The following is a 26,632-nucleotide window of genomic DNA, read 5'->3' on the forward strand; positions in this document are numbered from 1 at the left end:
TATAAAACACTTAAATGTGTATTTTGGATATTTTCTTTCTACTAGTCTGAAAGAACATAAGATTATTGAAACAAAATATCTCAGAATCTGAACACTGACCAGTGCCTGAAAACACCTGTAGTGTCTTGCCTTAAATCAATATACATATAATACGTAATATTATTTTTACTATTATTCTTTTTCTCCCATATTCAGGGTGAGCTCATAAATGAGAAAGTTCTGGTTCTTACCGATTTGAACACTGGCTATGGTGTTGGCGTCGCTATCATACAGTGGACTGATTTCAAGTTTATGCTTCTTTTCAATGTCACCTGAATAAGACGACAACAAAGCACAAAGATTAGCTTCTGAACACAGTGAACTAACAGCACACGGTGAGAGCATGATCATCGTGAGGACTGCCTACCTTGGTGGAAGAACTCCTCTGTGACCTTCTCACTCCACTGTTTGCTGAGCTCCCACGGTCTACACGGGTTACAGATATCTGCACACTTCAGGGCCATCTGGAACACACGCCAATTTGGTTTTAAGAGCCCAAAAGTGTCTGTCTTTATTTGAAAATATGGTATGCAGCCCTTCCACTTAAAAACGGGACATCACAAACTTCAAGTACATTAAAGTCAGCATTATAGTGACCAAAACAAAATTAAATAAAAAATACATTTAATTATCTGTAATTGTCTTCCCTTTTTTTAAAGCAAACATCTCAAATGCATTATTTTATTTCACAAAGCCAAAACTGGCATATAATCTGTATATAAAACTGCATGATGTTTGCTTTTAGTGAAATTCCCACCTGCAGAACGAAATGTCGATGAGAAGCGTGTCCTAAACACAAGTTGTTCTCATCCAGATGTGTCCTGAACCGGGACAGGTACTCATTCTGTCGGCTGATATCTGTGGCCAGAATGAGCGACCCCAGCTGCCTCTCTATACTCAGACTGTTAAGAGACACCAGTTTAAGTCAGTCAATCATAACAGAGGTCATTTACATTGAGAAGTCTTAAAGAGACCGTAGGAAAAAAGCACCTTTATTTTACTTGTTATAAATTGATTATAACATTTATAATTCTTGTAAGTGTAATAAATTCTTGTAAATAAGTATTAGCATTTTGCAAAAAAGTTCACAGCAAAAGTGAGTCAAAAAACATTATAATACTTGTTATAGATTATAATTAATAATTGTAATAAAATTTAATAAAATGTCAAATTATTTTCCATTTGGTCCATCAAGTCCATCCTTAAAAGCGAGTCAATAAACAATAATAACAATAATACATTAAAAAATTGCTTTATTGCATTATCATTTTATTATTTATATTATTATAATTATTATTTTATTTATTGCATTGCATTATATGTCGCTTTGGATAAAAGCATCTGCTAAATGTAAATGTAAAAAATAATAATTAAAATGATTAATAATAAAAAATAAACAAATAAATAATTTTTAAAAATGACTTGCTTATAGAGTAATAAGCCGTAACTAATATTAAAGAACTTTAGGCTAAAAAGAAGTGGAGAGACTGACCTGTCTTCTGCAGGAAGATGAGAAAAGAGTTCGGTCTCTCTGAGCAGACCCACTGCAGACCTCCAGTGATGGTTCTCCAGAACTGAGGTATTCTACACAGTGACACAAACACACGTCAGTGCCAACTGACTTTGACATGCTTACAAATACAGTAATTTACTCAGAACACAGAGGCTTGTGGAGCTAATGATGTGCTTAAATCCCATTGGATGGTGCTCTAACCCGGTACAAAGCTGCAAGGTAATGGTTGGTTTTGATGAGGAAAGGTTGGTTGACTCCAGGGTGGTCCAGATCGTGTGTGGCCGCAGCCAGCAACCCTAAGAGGATGTCAAATGATGTGAGGGACTGGGCGAGCTGTGGATACACACACACACACACACACACACACAAAAGGATGACTAAGTCTACATGTAATCATTAAAAGTCAATTACAGTACATTTAATACAAGGAGAATCACCTTGGGTTCTCTCAGGTAACAGTGCATGGCCTGGGTGACATCAGCAGCATGGACTGCATTATGGTAAGGGTTCTGATTGTGGTAGTCTTCTTGAACCAGAACTGAAACCAAAAGTACAACATTTAAAGTAATTCAGCAAGATTAGTACAGCCAGTTATATTAGGGCTGCAGATAATCATTTAAATATATGATGACAATCAACTAATTTCATTAGCAGTTAGTTGGATCATTGCACTGTGACATTCAGAACCTCCATCAGTGATGTTTACGGAATTGAAAAATAACATTTTTAATTACAATAAATATATTTTAATAACAATAAAAATAAATCAGATGAGTTGATCAGGTGTTTCAACTCATAGTTAATAGTTTCATGAGGACATTGAGTCATTTCATACGTTGCATTGTTTTAATCAAATAAAACTATGCTTTTAAAATAATATTAATAAAAGAAAAATTCATTGTTAGTTTCAGCCATAAACATGAAAAACACTTACCTAGAAATCGACGCACTTTAACCATGTCTAACTGGAAGAGCTCGATGAGGCCATACTGGTTCAGCAAATGAAATGTCAAGAAGACAAGACTGTTTCCTTTAAAACAACAAAGAATATAAGAGGAATGATGAATTTGGCAAGTCAAAGCTTCATCCTCAATATTGGACACCCACTATTCAACCAGCAGATGGCAGAGTTGACACAACTGAATGTGAAGTGTACATATACAATGTGGCTTGATACAGTGAAGGTAAAGTGCAACAAATCTCACACATTCACACACAGAAACAACAGGTTTCGTCAAAATTAAAATATTTACCATTTGTAAGTCTGTCAAAGAGGAATATATCAAAATTCCAGCTTCCAACCTTTTCAAGCATACACTGAGAAAATGACAGTGAGAACAGGTGAAAAATCAATAACTGCATATGTTATGTATTCATACTGTAAATGTTGAATATTCAATACAAACTAAAGTCACCAAAGTTTTATCACAATGTGTGTTTGTGGTGCCATACCTTGGCCTGACCGCAGTAGTCTTCGTCCAGGATGTGGAGGGGGTTGAGGTGTGGCGCTCCTCGCAGCAGACGGGACGAAAGCAGGTGTCGCTGGAAACTAAAGAGCCTCCGGATCCTCCGAGCTGGAATCGACCCTGCTGACTCAGCACGGGCTGAACAAAAACACACACATGAGAAAGAGAAAATTTCATGGAAATTCCATGATGCAAAATGCCATTTAAAGTTAGTATCCTCAATTCCGCTGAAATTGCTTTCAAATTTGAAGCTTTGTGTCTTTGGCTTTCGTTCTTGTCCAAATCCACCCCCAGCCCAACTGACTGGAACCCCTGCTGTTTAAAACTTCGGTTGCTATCGTTGCGATTGTGGTGCTCAGGCAGCCTACGAGAGGTCATGCCTGACTGAAGCACAAAAGACAAAACCAGTCCAGAGAGTCTCTAAAACAGTTTCATTTCACCACAACAAAAGAGCAATAAATCTTTTAATGTGCTAAATGTACGTTCTCCTGTATTCAGCTCGCCCACATTGGTAGATCAACACAGACAGAGAATTGGGGAAAACGTCTTTAATATAAACAGGTTAGAATATATTAACGGGATAACAAACATAAAGGTTCATTAGAAACGCCACTTAAAAATAAACTTATATATATATATAAAAGCTTCTTATATTCATCTTAAAGGGGTCATATGATGCGATTTCAAGTTTTCCTTTCTCTTTGGAGTGTTACAAGCTGTTCGTGCATTGATAAGATCCCTGAAGTTGCAAAGACTGAAGTCTCAAAACCAAAGAGACATTCTTTATAAAAGTTAAGAGTCTTTGGTCACGAGTCTGAGTCGAGTCTCAAATCATTTAATGGCTCGCTAAAAACTCCCATTCAGAATCCTCATGTATTGAAATCTTCCTATTTAAGATGCTGTTTTATAGGCTATAGACAAAATATATAATCTATGATCTGCTTTGTAAAAAAAAAGAGGTGTTAAGATGTAAGGTTAATATACATCCAGCCTGTTACTTATGTCAAATCGCTCTGAAATCAATTTAATTTCAATAGGAAATCAGCAGGATTGGGAGTTTTGAGTAACTTTTCTTGTAGAATTTTTGTAGAATTGTAGAATTTTTGATTTTCAAAAGTTTAATCAAATATTCTAAGAATTAATTTCAGAGTCGATCGGTTTGGTTCAAAGCTTTTAACATAATCAATGCCTATGACAAAATACCTCCGGATCAATGCTTCCCTGTTGCGCTACACAAAGGTAGGAATGTGCAAGAGTGCTAATTTGGGTACTTACAGTGCAAAGTGCGGAAATCGACGCCCAGGTACGGGTGTGAGCCTCTTCGTTCAGGTTCAAAGCCTACCTGACTTCTCACTCTCACATCTCCTAGAAGGCATCAACACACAAGTCCTCAAGAGATTTGTTAGCAAACACAACATACAGCAGGTTACAGGCCTGGATACAGGGGGACAGTGAGACAGACAGACACACACCGCCGATGGATGGGGGAAAGGTGAGGACAGGGAACAGACCATGCATCGCCATGCCAGAGGGACTTCTGTATTAGTATTCAGATGGCTAGGAGCAAAGGAGGACGCATGGGAAGAAAGACAAGCTTGTGCTTCAGCCCAGGACAGAATGGAGAGGAAATCAGAGGGACTTCAACGAGGCTGGCCAAAGCTCTAAAGTCACATCTGTTAAAAAGTCATTCAATAGGCCTTTTCATCAAACTCTGGCTGTGTGCGCGCGTGTATTTGCATGGAGAGGGAGAAGGAGGGGGACGCATAAACTTTTACTGAGTAATGGCAGCCTCCAACATGTCAGTCACTACTGATTGGAGTTCATGTGCAGTAAAAAAGTAGTCAACGTGTAAATAAGTCATTAAACAAATAATAAAACAGCCTCCCACCAGTATATTTACTTACTTGAAAACAGCTGTTTGAATATTACACAAGCTCCTATCAAAATACCAAAACTGTGAATTACAATTACATAAAAAACATGATTCAAATTAATCAAAAAAGACAGACATGAGTTTCAAACGAAACACAACAACAAAAACGACCGTACAAGAGTGTAGCACAAAGTCACACATGCAACAAGCGAATCAGAAAAAAAAAAAGTAATAACAAAAAACAGACGGAAGCTATTCGGACATGCAGAAGAAAAGCCGCAGAGGTTGAGGAAGCAAGACCACATTATGGAAACCAAAAGTGCGCTCTCGTCTTCTGTTTTCGTGCCAAACCTCTCGTACACATCTCCTGACCATAAATATCATTAGAAGACATTTTAACGTGAGAAATGCCACTCATTAGACTGTGCCCACTGACGCAGGTCTTTAAGGAGGAATGGTGTGGAAAAGTTATTAAAGGGAAAGGTCGTGAAAGCGAGTGAGCGGGTTTGTCTCTCCTGGTGAGATGTGTTGGTTCATACCTGGTGTAAACACGAATGAGGGTTTGATTGTTTTGTTTGTCACAGCTTAAAAACAAAACAAAAAAAGAAATTATGATCAAATATTAGGTCAGGGTTAGCTTTACTAGGTTTTTGGCTACATGCTTGAGGAGGTGATGTTACTGAACGTATAGAGAGTCCAGGTTGTTATGATGTTCTAGCGTTTTGCTAATTCATGGTACAGTGACAGAAAGCAAAGCAGTCAGTGTGATTCGGGAGCGATTAATTGTGGTAAATGTCAGTCAAACCGATTTAATGTGCAACCACCATGTTCTTAGTACACTGTGTAAAATCTCTGACAGCACAGATCACAGGCCTCATTTATAAAATGTATGTAGGTTTCATGCACAGATACTGAAATTCTGCCCAATATGATATACTGATAACTATTTTCACATAATGGCTGAAGTACGGCTGACATTCGAAATCAATACAACATTGTTAAAAACAAGAAAAAATGAACATTGCATGCACATGGCATCTCTTTGTCATGCGCTCTTAAAGACAAAGTGCTCTCAAAGGATTACATTTTTGCCATAAACAATATAAACTGTAGTGCAATAGAGTCTGCCAACTTTTGTAGCCACACTGGTTCTGAAAGTATTTTTCCCATAAGGATTTATTTAAAAGTCTTTGCTAAAGCCTCATAAGCCATGAACCAAGCCAACCAGCTGAAACATTAAAAACTTTTATCTGTAGCAAAAAAAAAGTATTTGAAAATCAGACAAAAAGACAAAGATACAGGATTAATGGCTTAAGTGAGGGAAACAGCTACAATACCATGAAGCATTACGAATGACAAAAACTATGGTGAAATATATAATATCTCATTTTAATTTTTTAATTACATCTATAGAAACAATATGCATTTATACACAAATATTTAAGATTTTTTTTAAATAACTTTTGCGCTCTATTACTATTCTTTTAAATTAGAAAAATTAAAAATATCTAACAACAGGTGATAAATATCCAATAATGACCAATATCTATAAATAAATAGTAATAAAACACTGGTTGTATTGCATTTTGCCAGCTATACACGTGACACTATTGCCTTTCACGATACTAGAAATAAAAAACTGATACAGGTTGTAAATTTCACCTGTGCTGATAAACTGCAATAAAACTACACTTAATCACTCGCTCTAGTTTCCCGTAAAATGTCTAAATATACTTCACCTGAAATCAAAATTTCCTAACACAAAACAATGACTAAGCATAAACCTAAACTGATTCCTAGGTTAATCCAACATGGGCTTGAATAAACGCTTTTCGATGTGCATTTTGTTCATACGCAACATTTAAACATCAGGCCCAGTCAGATCTTTCAGTGCTGTCCTATGAAGTCAAAAGGGGCACAGATAAAACTCTTGGAGGTCCATGTGGTCAGCAATCAGGCCGAGTCGAGGCTTGATAAGTATTAAATCAAAGGAAAATTCACAGAAACGTCAAGCAATTCCCAGTTGAGGAATGACTTAAGCTGTGGATGTAATGAAGAGATTATCAGAGGCTTTTTGACTGATGGTTGAGGCTCTCCATCCTCTCTGTTACACAATCTGTTGTATAATATGCTGCGCTTGGTAACTTCCAGTGCAGAGCGGTACATCTACCGTGTGTCTGAATTTGTTTACAGGTTGAGTGTGTGTGTTTGTGTGTGCGTGCGTGCGTGCATTAGGCAGGGAAGATGATGCTTACCTAGCATGCGAATATACAGAGCGGTTTGATCAGAGCTGTCATAGGAGATTGCTCCACGTCTCTGCGGGGGAAGAGATGCAGACAAACGTCAGTATTTGCATTTACACAAACACGTGCGAAAAACTCATATACAAGCCAAATGCTCAGCAGTGTATATTCAAATAAGGCTAAAAAATCACCACCACAAATTCAAGAAAGCAAATCAGCTCATAATAGTTCTCTATTGTGCATCTTTTGTCTTTTATAAATGTTTTTCATATTTTGCTCTATTCTTTGGAACCTTCTGATGAAAACCAATAATTGTAAATTGCTTTTATACTAAATATTATTTAACTGAGTCAATGAGATTTTAAGAGGGAAAAATGTGCTTTTAAAAGGGCCTTGACAGATAGAAGTGTCTTTCAAGTACAAAGATAAACAATCCAAAGACGAATGTACAGTCCTGAAGACAACTTGTGAGAAGAGAAAGCATTCATTGAAGTAGCTTGGCGTACAATACAAATATCATAGTAAATGTAATCATTTATTAGCATTTTGTAACATTTGGTACAACACCAGCATACAATGATTAAAAATATATAAATATGCCTTTGAACACTCTTAGGTATGAAGAGATATCATGTCTGTCCGATATTAATTATTTTGTATTTATATTATTTTATAAAAACCTGATTACTGAAATTACTGATATTGAAATACTGCATTATTTTGTCAAAAAAATAAAATAAAAACAGTATAAATTAAATTAATTCACATAAAATAAGGAATACACAGAATATTAAAAAGTACAGTATGAAAAAACACCAACATTAATACATATCTATATATATGCTAATAAACATATTTAGGGATGCACAGATATTAAAAGTCAGACCGTTACGAATAATCCCATAATTATTTGACTTATACTATTTGATAAAAACTGACTAATGGCAGATATCAAAATATTAGTATTATTTTCTCTAAATAAATTAAAAAAGTAAACAGTATAAATTTAATTGAATCATTTAAATATAAACAAGAATCACAACATTAAAACATGCAGTATTAAAACGATATTCATTTTGATATTTGCTAATATTTTATTTGCTCATATTTACATTTAACATGGTTAGTATTGTTATTTTTAAAGATGAACTTTTAAGAAATGTTAGGTGACAGCAAAGATAATCTCATTGTATAAATAGGGTAAATGATCACGCACAACTAATTATCTAATACATAACGCATCTCTAAACACACTCCTTTATTTAAAAAAAAATAATAATAAAAAAAAAAAAAATAATATATATATATATATATATATATATATATATATATATATATATTTTTTTTTTTTTTTTTTTTTTTTAAATTGATACAAATATCAGATCATTAGGCCTCCTTTTCAAGTTTATGTAACTATTCAAGTAGTCATGCAAAGAAAAGAGTGTGCAAGTTGTCCTATATCTCTAAATGCCTTTTATTTGAGTGACTGGTCAATTCGTGACTTAAAAACTCAATCTCACATGCTGAAGGGTTGAACGTGAGCTCAACTCCGTTAACAGCCCAGCCCCAGTGCATACATTCACACTGCAATTTCACAGCAGCGGGAGGAAGCTGGAGCAAAGAAGCCTGCTTCACTGAATTTAAGCTGCATCATCTGTCCAGTGTAATCTGCTCTCCTTTCCATTACACTTCCACACCATTCAGGCCATTCAGAGATTAATTCAAGAACAGACACTCGCACCGCTGCTCATTATGCAGATGCAAGTGTGATTTGCTGTCCCAGAACGGTGGGCGGAGCTTTCTATGGCTGCAGCACTCGAAAGAGGCCTTTGTGTGCCGAACACGTAGTTTCCATACTCGTTGTTTCTTAAAGGTAGCAGGCTTATTTTTTAAAATGTTACAGACACTGCTAGCACAAAACAACTAGACGATAGCATAAGGGCTGCTTTGTAATAGGACATGATGAACATCCACCTTTCGCTGTTGTATTTATTTGTTTCTGGCAAGTACTCATCCATGTGAACTTAAAATCACAAGGGGATCCTTTGGAGAAGATGATGCGGAGAAAGGTACGGTGTGAAAACACAAGACCTGGCACGTCTTGTGCCGTCATATATCCAAAAAGAACCTGTGTATACGCAGACAAAGAGAAGCACTTGAGCGCAGCTTTTAGATGGCTGGTCAGGGTGTCCCCAGATGGCATACAATTCAGTCTCTGACGTCAATGGACTGAATCAATTTGCATACTTGATTTTTATCCATTAACAGCCCTCTCGAGCCTCTGCCCAATAAAACTGCAAATGCACAAAACTAGGGCGGTCACTAAAGATGGGTGATAATAGCCAAAGAACATCTCAGCCTTGTGACGATATCTCTGTATTTATGTTCTGGTTTTAGGGCCAATTTTTTCATACAGCAACTGTTGCCATATTTAATGCAAGTATTATATAAATACTGTTTTTTGGGGGTTTTTTAAAATATATTTTATATTTTGTGTGCATATATATATACACATACATACATACTGGTGCATCTAAAAAAAAAATTATATATATTACATATATCCTAAAGATTCATTACATGTAAAGCAAAACATTTCAAAAGTTTTAATTTTGATGATTAGAGCTTATATCATATATATATATACACACACACATACATACCTACATGTATATATACATTCATACACACAAAAAAAAAAAATCAATATATCTCTATATAATATTTATTTAATTTATATCTGTATATGTATGAAATATTTATATATGCTCCACACAGAGATCTGATCTCATTACCGTCCAGTCCGTCTGAAATGACATGAAGAAACAGAACAAACTGAGACAAACTAAATCCAAAAGAACTGTGGCAATGTCTTCCAGATGCTTCAAGAAACCCACCTGCAAAGCTACCTGAAAAACTATGCGCAAGTGCACCTAGGGAAAAAGCTGCTTTAAACGCAAAGGATGGTCACACCAAATGTTGATTTAATTTAGTTAATAGAAGTTGATTAATAAAGAAAATCTATTTGATAGCATCCATATTTTACAGCATTTTTACACAAGTGCCTAAAATGGATTTAGTCAGTCTCAGTTTGTTCTGTTTCTTCATGTCATTTCAGACAGACTATCTATCTATCTATCTATCTATCTATCTATCTATCTATCTATCTCTATATATTTAATACCACAGCAAAAATGTTAAGCTAATGGACATTCAGTTGTATTTCAAAAGATGTAACCAAATCACACCAATTTCATCTAGCCATCACTATTAAAATCCCTAAACACGACTGTGAGAAGCAACTACAAAGATGATTTTAGTACAATACGCTCGTCGCTCATGTGATCCTGTGGCAAGTGCATTTATTAAAAATGAAAGACAGAGGGTTTAGTAATCTGCAGGCAGGCATTATTCGGTCAGGGTATTAATGTTGCTGGAGGCCAGTCTGCAGTTTGAGAACAGGCCTTGCAAACAGGCTTTAACTGATGGCAGTGCTTTGTGTTAAGTTATTAACCAGTGGAACAGATAAACTGTAAAACTGCTAAGTGAATATACAGGCTACAAAAACAACTGCACCTTGCAGTAACCCTCATATGACATTTTGACATCCGCTATCTGTAATAACTACCATCAAGCCAGTGAAAAATGAGACTCGAGTCATCCGCTATTGCTGCGACAGTATTTTAGTATCAACAAACTCAGTGTTTACACACATTACTTGGCGTTTTTGCGTTTCAGTAATTTCCAGGGAGCTGAGCGGGGCATGACAAACCACCCAGCCGTGCGCATATGGGCTCAGCACACGAGCGGCATCAGCGCAGCCGGACACGAGCAGGAACTGAGGAGTTGAATTTCTTGGAGAGACCAACTCCGCTTTGCGCCAGCAAAAAGGTCTGTGCTGTTTTGCTGACTTTCAGAGAGGTGGCTAGAGGCCCAAACAAAAAATAATAATAATAATAAATTGGGAGTTCAGCAGAAATTATCAAAAAATAAAGTAAGCTGATTTTAAATTTATAGCAAAACAGTTCGCTGAATTCAGCTCACAACAGACAAAAACAAACGTCAGTTTTTACTCAGCCTTTCATGGAAACTTTTATCCACAACAAACTGCAAATAATTTTTGGGGAACAGTTTAATGACTAACTCAATTAAAAAAAAACAAAAAAAACACCACCACATTTAAAATGAGTAACATCAGAATACCAGAATAATTGTAAAGTATACCAACATTAATAAATAATTTATAACTACTTAGCAAAAATGAGTGCATTAAGGAGTTTAAAATACTAATAATATTCAGGTGTACATATTGCAGCTTACAGTGTACCTTTTTTGGGCAAAAATATATACTCGAAAACAAGTATTTGTGACAATTAACTGCGAAGATGCATAACAATACCATAGGTCTACATTTTATTCCTCTGTAAAGGATTAAAAAGGTACAAGCTCTAGCAGTACAAGTAGTAAGACCAGACCAACATGGGTGGATGTGTATTATTCAAGACTTACTTTAACTACATGAGACTTAACAAAATATGGAGGTTCGACTCCTTATTTAGCCTAGTCACCTAGCCAAAGCCAAACCCAGACTAACTTTCACTTCGAAACACAGTGGAAAATTAGTAAAATGGCGTTAAATGGAGAAGAAAATGCTAGACTTAGTTTAAAGTATAAATTTAAAGAATGTGTTAAAAAATGTATTAGTCAAAATATTGAATAATCCAATGCACTACAGACAGATGAAGTAGCAGTACTACTACAGTTACTGTTTATTTTTACAGTTTCTCTAAAATATGTATTTAAGAGCACGTTTTAGCCACAAAAATCTAACCGGATTATGTTCGGTCTCATTTATAATTGGTCAAAAGTTTCTTAGTAGTCTAAACACTGTTGCGTCTGTCTGACACAAGACTCTCCATAGCCTCAGGTGAACCTGAAACTCAAACCCATCCAGCTAGTTTGTTCAACAATTCATTCTTTTATGTGACGTTCACTGAGGTTTCTTAAATACCTCATTGGGACATCACGTTCAGCTAAACTATTTAGACGATCAACATCTCGCGTCTCAAAAATGCATGTATCACACCTACTTCACCATGATACCAGGCATTTACAATGCAAATGAATGGCTTCATCTAATCATAATAAAACACAGCACATGCTCATGACTGAACAAGCAGTCAAAAAATAAAATGTCAGAACATCTATCTACAATGACAAAAGCAAAACATTTCATATTTTATCTCTAGAATGAATCCTGGGTGTGTTAACTCTGTTTACAAGATGGACCATTGTGATACGTTAGGTTTCACAATGAGGACAAACAACTGCTGTCACCATTTACGTAGTTTTAATATGTAGCTGTCAAATGTTTGACATATGCCATTTTTAGGGAGCTCCATCTACACTTTCAGCATTGTTTGAATCACTGTCACTGTAAAGATTTGTAATGGAGCGTGTCAGTTATCAGACTTTTTTTTTTTTTACTTATTGGTATTAGCTGATAATAGATATGTAATTTAATAGATATCAATATAATTAGATAATCATAAATAAATATAATGAATTAAACATTTATATTATAAATTAACTTTATAATACTTTTTGAATTTCTGGTGAAACATCAGACTTCTTTCTAATGATTTATGGCATATTTCTCCAATCATTTAAGGCTGTTTAAACCCCACCCCTTTTTTATATCAACTGCAACCTCTCATTCAATTTGGAGTGCACCAACACCTTAAAATCCAATCAACAACCAATGGATACAATTTCTCAATAACCCAAAATAGAGAAGAAAGGATCTGTTGCAACTTCCATTTAATCGTGACTTTAATCAAATTATTCAAGGAGAATCTGAAATCCTCAAGATTCAATCCCAAAGACTACCTGCAGTACACCAACTTCAGGAACAGCACCACTGGGAAAACCTGATGTAAAGTGCCTTACTCAGAGGAACTATGATAACCAAGACAAGTTTAGTGATTCCTATTCCTTGGAAGTTTTCATACAACCTTTATGCCACTTACTCCACCTGATTACCACTGTTTATCAACTCAATATGTCCAAATGCTGATTAAATGTATGTATTTCTTGCTACAGCAAACCTAAGGACTGCTTTGATGGTAGTAAAAGGCACGATTGCCACCTTTTATGAAGCTCTTGAGGAATTTGAGCAATGCTTTTGAACAAGTTAGCAGGCCTACAAGCCAATTATTGACACAGCGTTTGGATGCGAAACAAGTTAAGGGCTTGTGTGAAGAGGGATGGAGCCCAATCAATTCACCAAGAGACTTCACAGTAACACGTCACAACCACAGCGGACTCCATTCCACACTGCACTGCCGTCTCCCGCTGGAGGTTCGACTGAGGCCTTCAAACAGAAGAAAACACCACCACCACTTCCTTTAAACTAATCCAGGAAAAGGCCGTGGGAAAATTATTCAGCACTTTGTTCCTCTTCGTTTACCGCATGGACTGCCTGACAAAAACAACATTTCAAGATGAACTTTTAATTTATTTGAATAATCACTGGGACGAGAACAACATTGGTGAATGTCTATAAATTGAGATGTAACTACATGAGACTTGACTGCAAAAACTGAGAGGTTCAAATTCATACTTCGGCTAGTCAACCTGCCATAGCCAAAGCCAGCCAAGATTTTCAACAGAATATAAAATGGAAAATCATTTCAAATATGTTAACGTGAAACAGAGCAGAGAGAATTAGACTTTTCATTGAAAAGTATCCATCAAATCAATCCAATGCACAATGGGTAGGAGATATGCTGCTATTTTCTATTTGCATGTTATTAGCTTCATTTCCTTCCAAAGTTGTGAATTTAACTTGTGTGCAAAATTAGAATATTGCATAAAACATCTGCAAATAAAGCACTGTTTCTAACCCATATGTTCAAGGATAAAATCGTCACTTCCTGGAAAACTGGCCCAAAGTATCAATACTACAATAGAAGTTGCTGCAATCAGTTAGTTTTTTTCCTACATAACAAATTACTTGTACCTCACAGCGGGCAGATCAATAACAAACGATGTAATATTATCTAGCTTTCGGACGATTCGAGGTTTGGGTACACAAACGTGCAAAACATGGAAGGAGATTTTACCAAATCTTTTTGATAACAGACTTTGGTTCAGGCATTTCAAAATAACATTTGAGGTTGGCGCCAAAAGTCTCTTGGGCAGCGTGGCGACATATAGTGCCGTTGCGCTTTGGGTGTCCCAAGTTCGAGTCCCGGCTTGTGGACATTTCCCGATCCCGCCCCCCTCTCTCTCTCCCTCCCACTTTGCTTCCTGCCTACATACTGTCCTATCCTAATAAAGGCAAAAAACACCCAAAAAGAAATCTTAAAAATTAAATTAAATAAAAATAACCTTTGAGATGGTGTGTGATCGGTTCGCTGGTCAATTCCATTATCCAATCTCATGATCTGTTGAGGCAAAGTCTCAAAAGACTTTTTTGGTGTAAATCAAGGAATTTATCTGGTAAATTTATTTAGGGGGGTTGGATGGCTATTGATCTTATTTTAAATGATTAATGCGTTTAATTTTTAACAAAATAAATCGATCAGCAATCAATGGATAACTGAGCCCCCATCCTACAGTTTTTTTCAATAATCTGTTCAATTTGGACCACAATACAGTAAAAAAGACCTGTCGCAACTTCCGTTTAATGGCATTAAGGTCTGCCTCCATCCACTCAAAAACCGACATAGAAAACCACATTTTTTTCTCTTTTCCGATAATCCGTTTCATTAAGATATCATAATACAGAAGAAAAGATCACAACGTTAAAGTTTATAATTTTAATAAATATATTTCACAAAATGTATATTGTCTCTTCTGTGTTTATCTCTGAAACAAAAGAATGCATTTTACCATATCAGAATTAAACCATAAACCGTTTGATTAGTCCACACCAGATGTTCACAAAGACGAAAGCAAGTGTAAGACGTTTTACAACTCAAATATTGAACATAACCGAATGGAAAATTCATTCACTCTTCCAAGGTGACTGCTATGGTTTGAGCCATGTCAAGCGGGTCTGTATGCGGTTCGGTGGGGTTTCCTCGCTTACTCATAATCTCTACTTGATCAGCAAGCCCCACGTGAGCAACTTTCCAAGTCAAGTTATCTGTAAGTCACTATCTGTATCTGATCTTGATCCACAAGACAAAGTGTTCAGCCTATTAACAGAGTTAGTTTTCTCTCCAAAACATATGGAGAACAGTTGTTAAGGGTTATCGCGTAATAAACGCAGAGCCAACTAGGAAATCCACCGAAACCTACCTTAGAAAAAATCCATCTGACAAGAATTGTGATTATAGACCAAATCAGAGCTATTCCCATTGGACCTTGCGAAAACTGTGGATCATAGTCTCGGTGTCAGTTTGTGTGCAGGTGTTACAGTGTATGTCAGTATGTGGGTGTATGGATTTGCGTATGTGTGTTTGCGTGTGTGCGCGACTGTAGATGGCCGGAGACCAGCTCAAGGCCCAGACAGAATGCGTGCTGTGCTTAGTGCAGCTGTCTTAGTTGTACACACAAACGCACACACACTTAAACGAGCTGCCCGTGTTAGACCTAAATGTCTCTCTCTCTTTCTCTCTCTCTCATACACACACTCACACACAGCCACCTAGCAACAGCCAACCAGACCAGCAGTGCCATTGACGCACATGGTGGAAGGGGCTGGCAGGAGGAGAGAGTATGTTAAGAGTCTCCTTATCAGCAGTGCAGAGAGCAGACTGTGTGCTTTATTTTCTAAATAAAACACTGTCAGCTTCTCTGCCGCCTTGTAATCAAAGATGTGTGCTTGCTATCATGAAGCATATTTATTTTTAATTTGCGGTTTTGTGACCTCAAGGACTCACTTCTCATAAGAATCTGGTTCAAGGATCTATTTGGAGCAAGATTATTTTTTTACTTGTTTTTTTTAACATTCAGTCAATATAACTCCATATACAGTATATAAATGTGTTAAAATATTTAGAATGTTTTTACATTGTATAAGCTATTATGATGAATATCTTTATATATATTATAAATATTTTGAATATTTTAAAATACTTGATCATATTCACCACTATGATAATGCAAACTTGCAATTTTACACAATATTAAGTCACAGTCCATCAAATAACAGGCTGCATTGTTCTGCAAACAATTATATTTGCATTAATTTAATTAACTGTAATGATTAAAATTAGCATTAAATCATAACTTTAACAAATTCTCATGGTTTAATAAGAATAATCAGTGCACATTATTCTAAAGAAAACGTAGGTTCCCAAAATTTTTCATCAAAATAAACTAACATGCTCCAACTCTAAAATGATTTTTCGGGTCTATTTTTCAACCCCTTGCCTCCAAAAAAAACATATATATATACACAAATAAATAAATAAATAAAAGCAAAACCAACTTTTTTAGCACAATATTCACATTACACAAATAAAATTTGTTGCAAACACCATTTCATTTGGACTTTAATAAAGAATAGCGCAATTTTCACAAGCCAAAAGCATAATGATTTATATTTTCAGGTTTTAAGCGGGGCTTGGACTCATTTTAGGAACAGGTGTAGCACAAGCTCCCTCTCTCAGACCAAAGTTGGCCTCTCTTTGCAGTGACATCACCGCATCTATCTGCGGAGAAGCATTTCCATAAATAGAAGATCGGCAAGTTGGATGAGCCGAACCCCCGCAAACCACAGTCACAGAAAACAGACTATTCTCACAACTCAAAAACACTAACAGCCCCATTTCGCAGAAGCGAGCCATATTCGAACCTGCCAATATCATGTGTGGAATCAGCACCACAATCACATAGCATTCCTATTTAAACATCTTCGCTTACAGTCTGGGAAAACCCCACCGCTGTGCCCAAAACACACCATCCTCTCTGCTTTGAATGTTTCTCCCAGTACAGACTTACTGGCACTCATGTAAATGTGAGATCAATGACACGCTGGGAGTTGGGAGTTGCACGCTGGGTCACATGTCTAATAAACAGCACAGCTGACGATCTGCGTATTTGCATTCGAGAGATTAACGTCTGAGAGAGGGGCCATCGCAGCTGTGGATTCCTGAGTCAAACACAGGAAGTGTAATGATGGAGAGCATGACGTGGTCCTCATGAGGCTCCTGTTCCTGACCCCATGCTCTCGGCTCTCAGGCCGGGTCCAAACAAAAATCCTTGACAGCACGTCATGAGGGGAGTCAGGGGCTTCAACTAAGCCTCATTTTGTCAATGTAATACAGCCTGTTCGGACAGAAAAATAACTTTCAACATTTCTGAGTGATCTGTTTGATACTCGTCCAAGGTCTGCCAGCATGAAGTCTGCTTACAGTTGCTACAGATCAGGGTTTGGACCAAATACCAGAATCAGCTCTTATCAGCACCACATTTACAACTTTGCAGTCTGAGATGCTTTTTGGGTGGCCAACTTGTGAAATTGCATAGAGTGAATCTCAAAGTATTGCCTGAGTCACTTTTTTTATATAAAAAGAAAAAAAGAAATTATATTTTACATTTAAAAACCTGTCATTATTTTATCTTTGTTATTAAAAAATAAGAACAAGTATACACATTACAACTACATATGTGACCATGGACCACAAAACCAGTCTTAAGGGTAAATTTTTTCGAAACTGAGATTTATACGTCATCTGAAAGCTGAATAAAGCTTTCCATTGATGTATGGTTTGTTAGGATAGGACAATATTTGGCTGAGATACAACTATTTGAAAATCTGGAATCTGAGGGTGCAAAAAAATCTAAATATTGAGAATATTACCAATCAAAAATGAAGTTTTGATATATTTACGGTAGGAAATTTAGAAAATATCTTCATGGACATGATCTTTACTTAATATCGTAATGATTTTTGGCATAAAAGAAAAATCTATAATTTTGAACCATACAATGTATTTTTGGCTATTGCTACAAATATACCCATGCGACTTAAGACTGGTTTTGAGGTCCAGGCTCACATATACAAATAAAACAAACAGTGCTTTATTTAAAAGGTACAATATGTGTATTTAGCAGGAGCATTCAAGAACAAATAGAAAAATAAAACACTATATAGACTGATTCCTAAAGCAACTGCATTAAAGTTCTTCAGTCAAGAATAGTGATTTTTCTCTTTGCGTTTTGTTGTTTTATTATCGTTAAAGGAATAGTTCACCCAAAAATATTATGTTATACATGTGTGTCTTCTGTAAAAGATTTTATGACTCAAACTGAATGAAATCCTCCTCATGTTTTGGCCATAAAGCCTTTCCAAGTTCCCTAAAAGGAGTCCCTAAAAGTCTTATTATGGAATCCTTTTTTTCTTGCTGATATATGTTCAAAAATAAAAAAACAGGCGTTTTATTTCATATTGATCCAACTTGACTTAGTATGAAATGCAACAAAGGCCAGCTCAATAAGGTGATCTCAGGTCGGGTGTGCTGCAGGGTTGCAGCATTCATTCCTCTAAGCACATATCTGCGTTTTTTTTTTTTTTTTTTGAAAGCGATAACGGTCAGCTTATAGTCAAGCTCCAACTTATTTCTTCCTTTTGTCTAATTGCAGGCAAGAAAAAAAAGGGAGTGAGTTCATGACAGAACAAGCAAACAAAAAAGGAAGCCAGACAGATTCCCATTAAACCTTATCCGACGCTGTGCTTCTAAACTCACTCAGATTAAAGGAACAGGCCTCGGAGAGGGCTCATAAATTCAAATCGTCCTCATGAGTTATAGCACCATGCTGTGAGATGCTCGATAACGGTAGTGCACATTCCTGTAAGTGCCAAGCCATAAACGCTGTTTTTACTGCACAGGTTATAGAGTCGGTCAGGTCGCAATATAAACGAACTTATTACTTAAGTACACCTGCGCTTTCTTTTCTTTCTTCATGTGGTTCCAAACCTGTATGACTTTCTTACTAATTTATTTTTGAATGTCTATGGGATCCAAAGTTGTTTTGGGCCCAATGACATTCATTGTGTAGACAAAAACAGCTAAAACATTGTTTTCACAATATCTTCTTGTGTGCAACGTATTAGTTAAGTGCACTGCACTATATTCAGTTTCTTCAGATTGTTCCAAACCTGTATGACTCAAGTCATAGAGGTTTGGAAAAACATGAAGGTGAGTCAATGCTGACATTTTTGCATGAACTATTAAGCAATACCAGTAAACTGTGTCAAAGCTGTGGTTTCTCCTACAGTTAAACTTCTCAACAGGTTGTGCAACAGAACTCATCGTTCTCAATGGCAAATGTGGTGGCCTTACTGCGAGATGGCAGCACAATTTGCTGATGGCCGTTTTGTAGTGCAACAAGGATTACTGTGACAGGAAGTGAATCGGTGTTATATTGTGACACGACATTCAACGGTCACTTCATTGAGCCAACAATGAAGTCGACAAACCAAACAGACCTCAATGCAAGGGATCATTTTTGCAGAAATGCCACCTGAAAATCCATCCAAATCAAATAATATTTTTTTTATAAATTAATCAAATAATATCAACCTTATTGTATGTAATCTATATATTTTTCATGTAATTTAAATATTTTATACAGATATATAAAAAAAATTGAAATAAAATAAATCTAATTATATCTAGACAAAAAAAATAATCACTACATTTTTTGAGTAGCATCATGAATAAGAATTACACAAAAAAGTAGGTTACAACGTGCTTAAAGTGCAAAAATGCCACCCAAACAAAACATCTCAGAAGCCCATATGTAAGGGAAATGACATCAGGATGGTGCAAGAAAATCTTTCAAGCGAGATACTGAATGCCTGTCAACAAGGGTGGAGATTTGCGTCATTTCCAAATGAACGCAATACTTTAATGCACAAGATCAACCATCCTGATGTGCCTCCATTCAAACTCCGTCTTTAAAACCTACTGACCTGAACGGCAAAAACAACAATAAACGCAGCAAACAGAACTGAAAGTTAATGCTGAACGTGAAAGCAGTCTTGGCAGTGCAAGGGTTACTCACACATTTACACACACCAGCAGCAAGTTGTGAAATACTGAAAACCGAACAGCTCCCTCGACATTCTTACCACATCCTGAAACTACGTCAGTCTCAACAACACACCACAAAAAAAACCTTTAAATCGAATGAGTGAGATAAACAAACTCCAAAAAAAAAAAAAAAACTCCTCCTCGCCCTGTCTGCACCACCAAACACGGCTGATATGACCTCCAACAAATGCAATTCAAGCATGCATGTCGGCCTTCCATCCACACACACACACAATGATGTGATGTACCTTTGGCTCTCCACTCGCAAACTAGCTGCCAACGGTGTCAGCGAGAGCCCACAGATATGGCGGACACACCGGAGGACCGCAATGCTTCACATGCCGCTCGGGAACGGGCTGCTCTGCCTAAATGGCAAAAACATGCTGTCGAGCTGCTGATAAGTCATTGACGCAGTTAAGTAATGCAGCACATGAATAAGTGTGTGAATCACGAGCACAGGCACATCAGAGACACGGCAACTGCCTTAACCTGCTAGAAAGTACGGCATAATCTGACATGTTATTGGGATCCTTGAAAACACATTGCAATTACTAAACACAATGCGAGTGGCGTTTTTCCAATCCCTGGTCTTTGTTTTTTCAAGTGTGTTTGGGCCGCATGTACGTGTAACCCTGCTAAAATCAACACCCTTGTTTTTGGGAAGCCATTCGTTGGTTTACAAAAAGCATGTTTGAGAAAAACAAGTGTGGGAGAAGTTGAGAGGGGAAAAAGAGTGAAGAGAAGAATGACGATAGAGAGCGAGAGATCCTGGCCATCTGTGGTGTTGGCTGCAGCCCAAACCACTGCCCCCAGAGTCCAGGCACATGCTTAACTACCTCCCTCTGCAATGGTAGCCTAACAAACACAGCGAGGGGCACCTACACACACACACACACAAACGTTGCAACAGTCACTTATGTTTTATGACTGTACGAACACAAAAATTCAGTGTTTACAAAAAGATAATTGCCCTGCCTCTATGAGCCTGCAAAGTGTGTGTATAACCGTCTAAAACGCTACTGCTCCAACTCTGAGGCGCTGTTTGTGACATACAGCAATCTGTTGAACGGTGTGCTATATAGCTGATGCATGGAGATGTTAAAACACTTTCTCTTATCAACAACTGTGCAGAAACCATTCTTAATTTTAGCAAAAACTGTGGTTCAACGATATTCTATTTGAATGGCACATCATAGCAAACCGCTTTAAAACCATGAAAAACAAAATTGGAGCTGTCTAGCTTTTAGTCTATGTCTGTTGGCTCTGAAGACATTTATATGCTGGCATTCTTCTAAAAAAAAAAAAACTTTAGCAGACATACATATTTTTAATATATATATATATATATATTTTTTTTTTTTATTATATTATATATAACCATATATATATATATACACACACATACATACATACACATTCACACACACATATACACAAATATGGACACTAAAAATATTTACAATTATAATATTAAAATGTATTACTGTTGTTTGCATAAAATATTAATAGTAATACACTAAATATATATTGTGTATATAAATACATTTACAATGTTAATATTAATATTCTATTATTATTTGCATAAAACAAAACAAAAACAAATCATATTTCTAATAGGAATAATAATTACACCTTTAAAATACAATAATAATACATTAAATATATACATAAATATGTACATATTGCCATTTACAATGACAATATTAACATTATAGCTGTATATATAAATATATATTTATACATTATACACACACACATACATTTTTATTTATTTAAATGTGTATGCAAATATTCCAGTAATATAATATTAATATTGATTCTACTATAATTATTTTTAATTGCATAAAATGTATGCTTCTACTACTACTACTGATAATAAATATTTATTATACATATAAAATATTATTATAACACTTTCAGTCTTTCAGATGAGCAGAGCAAAAATATTGATGACTCATCTTGCACTATACATTTACATTTATGCATTTAGCAGACGCTTTTATCCAAAGCGACTTACATTGCATTCAAGTTACAGTTTTTACATTTTATCAGCTCTACTATACATTACTATCCTATCAAATAAACCAAACTGTCAACGGCTAGGAATAGCAACTTGCATGGTTTATGAATGTGACGGTACTAAAGCCTACATCAACGCAGGAAAGAACACTTGAGATTTTCAAGTAATTTAACAAGATATAGAATCATTTAATCTGAATATATATGACATGACTAGATGGTGACCTTAACTTGGTGAAAAGCTGGGCTACACATACAAATCCAAGACCTGGCTGATCTCATCTTTACATAGATAGTGGCTGCACTGCAAGTTGGGTTGGGAACAGGCTGGCGAATGAGACCAGTGTATTCGTAACTACAGAAATCCCGAATACGCTGCCCTTCCATACGGAGGGAGCACAAAGGCCTGGACTTGTCAAGACTGAGGGCCAAGAAGAGCCACTCCGGGTCTATCCCACATACCACCCACAGATGAAATTCCAGCAAAAATCCAGGCAGAGCTTTGGTGGGTTTCAGAGCAAGCTCTCTGGGAGGCACTTAGTCAGGCATTGTGTTTTTAGAGAAGACGGTTGTAGCTGCTGGGCTTTCATGCATGCAACATAACAGACAGAGATAAGGGACAAATGCTTTTTGCACAAAGCTTACCAAAGCAATGCCATTAATAGAGGCAAATAGGTCTCAATGCATTCTGGGTCAAACTCCCAATGGACCTCAAAATTTTATTAAAAACCAAGGGAAACAATTATTCCGCTGGCAGAACACCTGTTAGGATGGAGAGCGAGTCAGAAAACCTATGATGCAATGCGAATGCGGTTATTGTTGTTCTTTATAACAATTCCAACCAATCAGCAATCACTAGTTTGACTAGAAAAGCAGTAGCCAAATACATTTGCATATGATTGACTTAAGAGATGCTGATAGCATGGTAGACTCAAACAACCAGGGGCAGTTTAATCACTGGACAGAAGGGTTATCTAATCTAACTCTCAATACAAGCGGTTTCTTGGTGACATGACCCTTATTATTGACAGACTACATCTTAAATTCTGGGCCTCGAAGCCCAGCAGGGCTTCTTTCACTAGCTAAGCATGTTATCTCTCACTGTGTGAGCTTGCTGCAAGACTAGTAAATTTATCATGCACTTTATCAAGTACAGTGAGTGACAATTCTTTGACCTGGAGATATGCGTTCTCTCATTAAAGATTCAGTCCGTGCCAACGACAGATTACAGTTCATCTTAAAAGTGTATGCACCGCCTTTATACTCGATAGCACATGAAAGCATTATATTACTCAGTGCAAGCAACTGTTTTACTGCTTCATCACTTTATATTTATTTTAAAAAGCATTCAACACTTTGTATCCATTTCAACATGGTTGAAAGAGATGCAATGCTACTTAACCCTTACTGTATCATATATGAATTACTAAAGCCTATCAATTATGAACATGATCAAAACAGCTGAAAAACCTGTTGCACACACACATCTACATTTTCTGAATTAATTTCTTAGCAAGTAAAATACATTTTAGTATAATTTAAAAAATATCCCCCTTTATGTTGCGAAATCTTTAATGATTTTTAAAGTAAACATACAGCTTTTGTAATATTGTTAGTACTATTTAAAGATGTACAATTCTTACATATCACTTAGTAGATTTACCTGACCATCTATATTGTTTTTTAGACAAATCATGTTAAAATGTGTTTATGAAACATGATACAACAGGCTTTTCAGGAACGTTCATTTGCACAATGCACATCTTTATTGCATCATCATTGTATTGCACTGCATTATGTGTTATGACCCCACAATAAAAACTAATGAGTTTCAATCATAAAACTAGTGACAACTGATATTTATAAGCATTGTGTAAGCAGTCTGCTATACTGTCATAAAAATTCACTTATTTACATTACAAGCCACCAAAATTCTATCTTTTTGTCCATATAAATAACATCTGCACCAAATTGCATCATTTTGTTCAGTTTGGATCTCTGAGGTATTTTTCTTTCACAAATGTGAGCTCCATATTCTCACTATATATATGCATGCATGCATGCATGCGTCATATATATATATATATATATATATATATATATATATATATATATATATACACACACACACATACAAAGCCTGATGCATCAAATGTTATACAAAACATATAAAGTTGTTAAAAAAGGGTTCAATAAACGTATATTCTTTTCTGAGTATTCATTCACATGTCAGGCTTACAGGGTTAAAAGCACCAGATGAATCATTCAGCTTGTTAGAGTAGCAGAGAAACACCTAAAATCTCCCCAAAGGACACTGAGTAACAAGTTGCAAGAGGGCTGTCCAAGAGAAACCCCAACAAATTCAAACATCGAATGTGTGTGTGTGTGTGTGTGAGAGGGGGAGAGTGACACACTTTCAGCCTGAAAAGACTGTCAGCATGTGGCCCAAAGGGACAACAAAACATATTTTGTGTTGCCAACACCGCAGTATGACAGCGACAACAGACAATTAGGGAAAATAACGCTCTCTCGTCAAGCCCTGACACTTGGGGACTTCTGAGTAAATAAATCAAGACCCTGAACAAGCACAAGAATAATTGAGCATGGACAGAAATTGGGCCTCGTCTCAAAGCCTTGTGTGCTGCCTACCTAGTAGGGCTGAGAACCAAGAATCGGTTTCATTAATAAAAAATACCGGTACTAGAAGATTTTAAGAGGTTCGGTTTCGTTAATGCACGAATGTGTATACTTTGCTAAAACAGTCTGAATCTACATCACGAAGCATACAGTAACCCGATTCCCCAAAAAAATTACTCTTACGATCCCGTTCGTTTTAGTGAACCAAAAGCACTAATCAGTCTGAATGGCTGCTGAATTAAACAGACTCGCTTATCACTTTCGCAGTAATGCTGTAGGTCCTACTTATGATACCCAAGACTTGTGGTTACTGAATAGTTCATATGGCAACTAATAGTTAAACATACACATTAAGAATTTTGTTGCGGTGTTCTTTAAAATAAATAAACAAATGAATGAAATATGTTATTCAATAAAAAGTAATTTGATAACAGAGCAGTAAAAGCAACTTGAATTAGGCTACATTTCCTTTATCCATCCATTTCTTCAAATGTACTAAATCTATAGAGCAGTCTAGATTGATAAATCATCCTACTAAATCGGAATCAAACCTTTCTACAGCAGGCAAAATTGAGCAACATTCGAGCGTTCCGAACATTCGAATAGTTCAGATGCTCCGAAATGATTCGAACCAACGTTCGGAACGCGCGTCTGATTCTCTAGGTAGGCAGCTCGAGAGGTTTTGACACACAGCCAGAATGTTTTGTTCTTTACCTGTGACAGCTGCCTCGGGTCGGGGGCTCCGAATAAAGAGGAACTGGAGCTGAAACTAATGGCTCCCCTCCGGCTGAGAACATGTTTGGGAACCGGCCTGTCTAGAGGCAAAACCGGTAACTGATAACATAATTCCATTGAATAATATCAACGCTATGGATCTGGATCAAAAATAATTCAAATCCGCCGAAAAAAAAGTAGTAAAATAATCTAAAGAAGGCGGAGAAGAGAACTTGCATGGAACTTGAGCGCTGTTTGCAACTCTCAAAAAGCACGGGAATCCCCTTTTTTAAATTGCAAATAAAAAAATATCAGTTTAAATGCTCAAGAGGCGAAGTGCTTCATTTTGTTCGGATCGATCTGGTTCTCGCGCACACCGCCGTCGTTACTGATATGGTCCATATTTCCCCACGCGCGTGTCTCGTGCTCCATTTCACTCGATTTTTATTCATCAGGCTCGTTTTTTCTTCCTTTCTTCTCCCTATTTCCATGCAAAGACCACGGCCTGCGGGACGACGAGGCCTCTCCTCTATCTTTTTAGTATCTTTAGAAAAAAATGCTTCCTCATTTTTTAAACTCCCTCCAGTCGTGAATCATCATCATCATCGTCGTGCAAATGGCTCCGCAGTCTCGTCTCCCAAATTAAAACAAAAGGCATGACCACTTCAAACCCCGATGCCGATGCTTGGAGGAGAAAACGGAGAGATCCGGCGAATATATAAAGATATTGTAACGTTACGTGAACTTGTATCCGTTTAGCGACGGATTTCATTCAAGCTCTGCGCTGCATGAACATTTATTCTCCCTCTCTCATTTTTTCTCAATGCAGACACACAGATAGCACCCGTAATTCAACACACACTCAATGCAGCACTGTATATTAACCAGAATAAAGTGGCCTTGGTGAACTAAAAACACGCCCCGCGACCACGCCGTGCGTGTGTTGGCACATGCTGTTCGGTCAGTGTCAAAAAGAAAACGCAAAACGGGAAATAAATTACGCTTATTACGTACGACAGTCTCAGTTAGTCCTGAACATTGCAAGCTGTTTCTGTACATGCACCACCTGCGAAAGA

At 36.6% G+C, this 26,632-nt stretch overlaps 1 protein-coding gene across 13 annotated transcripts in view; it reads right to left on the reverse strand.

Annotated features, from left to right (window-relative positions):
* The window catches only part of LOC306864712 (high affinity 3',5'-cyclic-AMP phosphodiesterase 7A-like), a 29,905-nt gene extending 3,273 nt beyond the window's left edge, over positions 1-26,632 (reverse strand). Inside the window, exons 1-13 of one of the 13 annotated variants that reach the window (XM_079408890.1) lie at positions 25,557-26,620; positions 7,147-7,207; positions 5,431-5,475; positions 4,294-4,383; positions 3,005-3,156; positions 2,806-2,869; positions 2,487-2,582; positions 1,990-2,090; positions 1,754-1,885; positions 1,532-1,623; positions 797-941; positions 407-503; positions 231-311 (exon numbers count right to left, since the gene is read on the reverse strand). In XM_079408890.1, coding sequence (XP_079265016.1) covers positions 231-311; positions 407-503; positions 797-941; positions 1,532-1,623; positions 1,754-1,885; positions 1,990-2,090; positions 2,487-2,582; positions 2,806-2,869; positions 3,005-3,156; positions 4,294-4,383; positions 5,431-5,475; positions 7,147-7,207; positions 25,557-25,694 — 1,294 coding nt within the window. In that variant the 5' untranslated portion in view covers positions 25,695-26,620. Of the gene's footprint in view, positions 1-230; positions 312-406; positions 504-796; positions 942-1,531; positions 1,624-1,753; positions 1,886-1,989; positions 2,091-2,486; positions 2,583-2,805; positions 2,870-3,004; positions 3,157-4,293; positions 4,384-4,922; positions 4,956-5,430; positions 5,476-7,146; positions 7,208-15,441; positions 15,638-20,434; positions 20,554-25,556 lie in introns of those variants that run through there. The other 12 variants (XM_079408895.1, XM_079408896.1, XM_079408892.1 and 9 more) reach the window with 12 other exon arrangements.

Source organism: Barbus barbus (genome assembly GCF_936440315.1).
Source record: "Barbus barbus genome assembly, chromosome: 46".
NCBI lineage: Eukaryota > Metazoa > Chordata > Actinopteri > Cypriniformes > Cyprinidae > Barbus > Barbus barbus.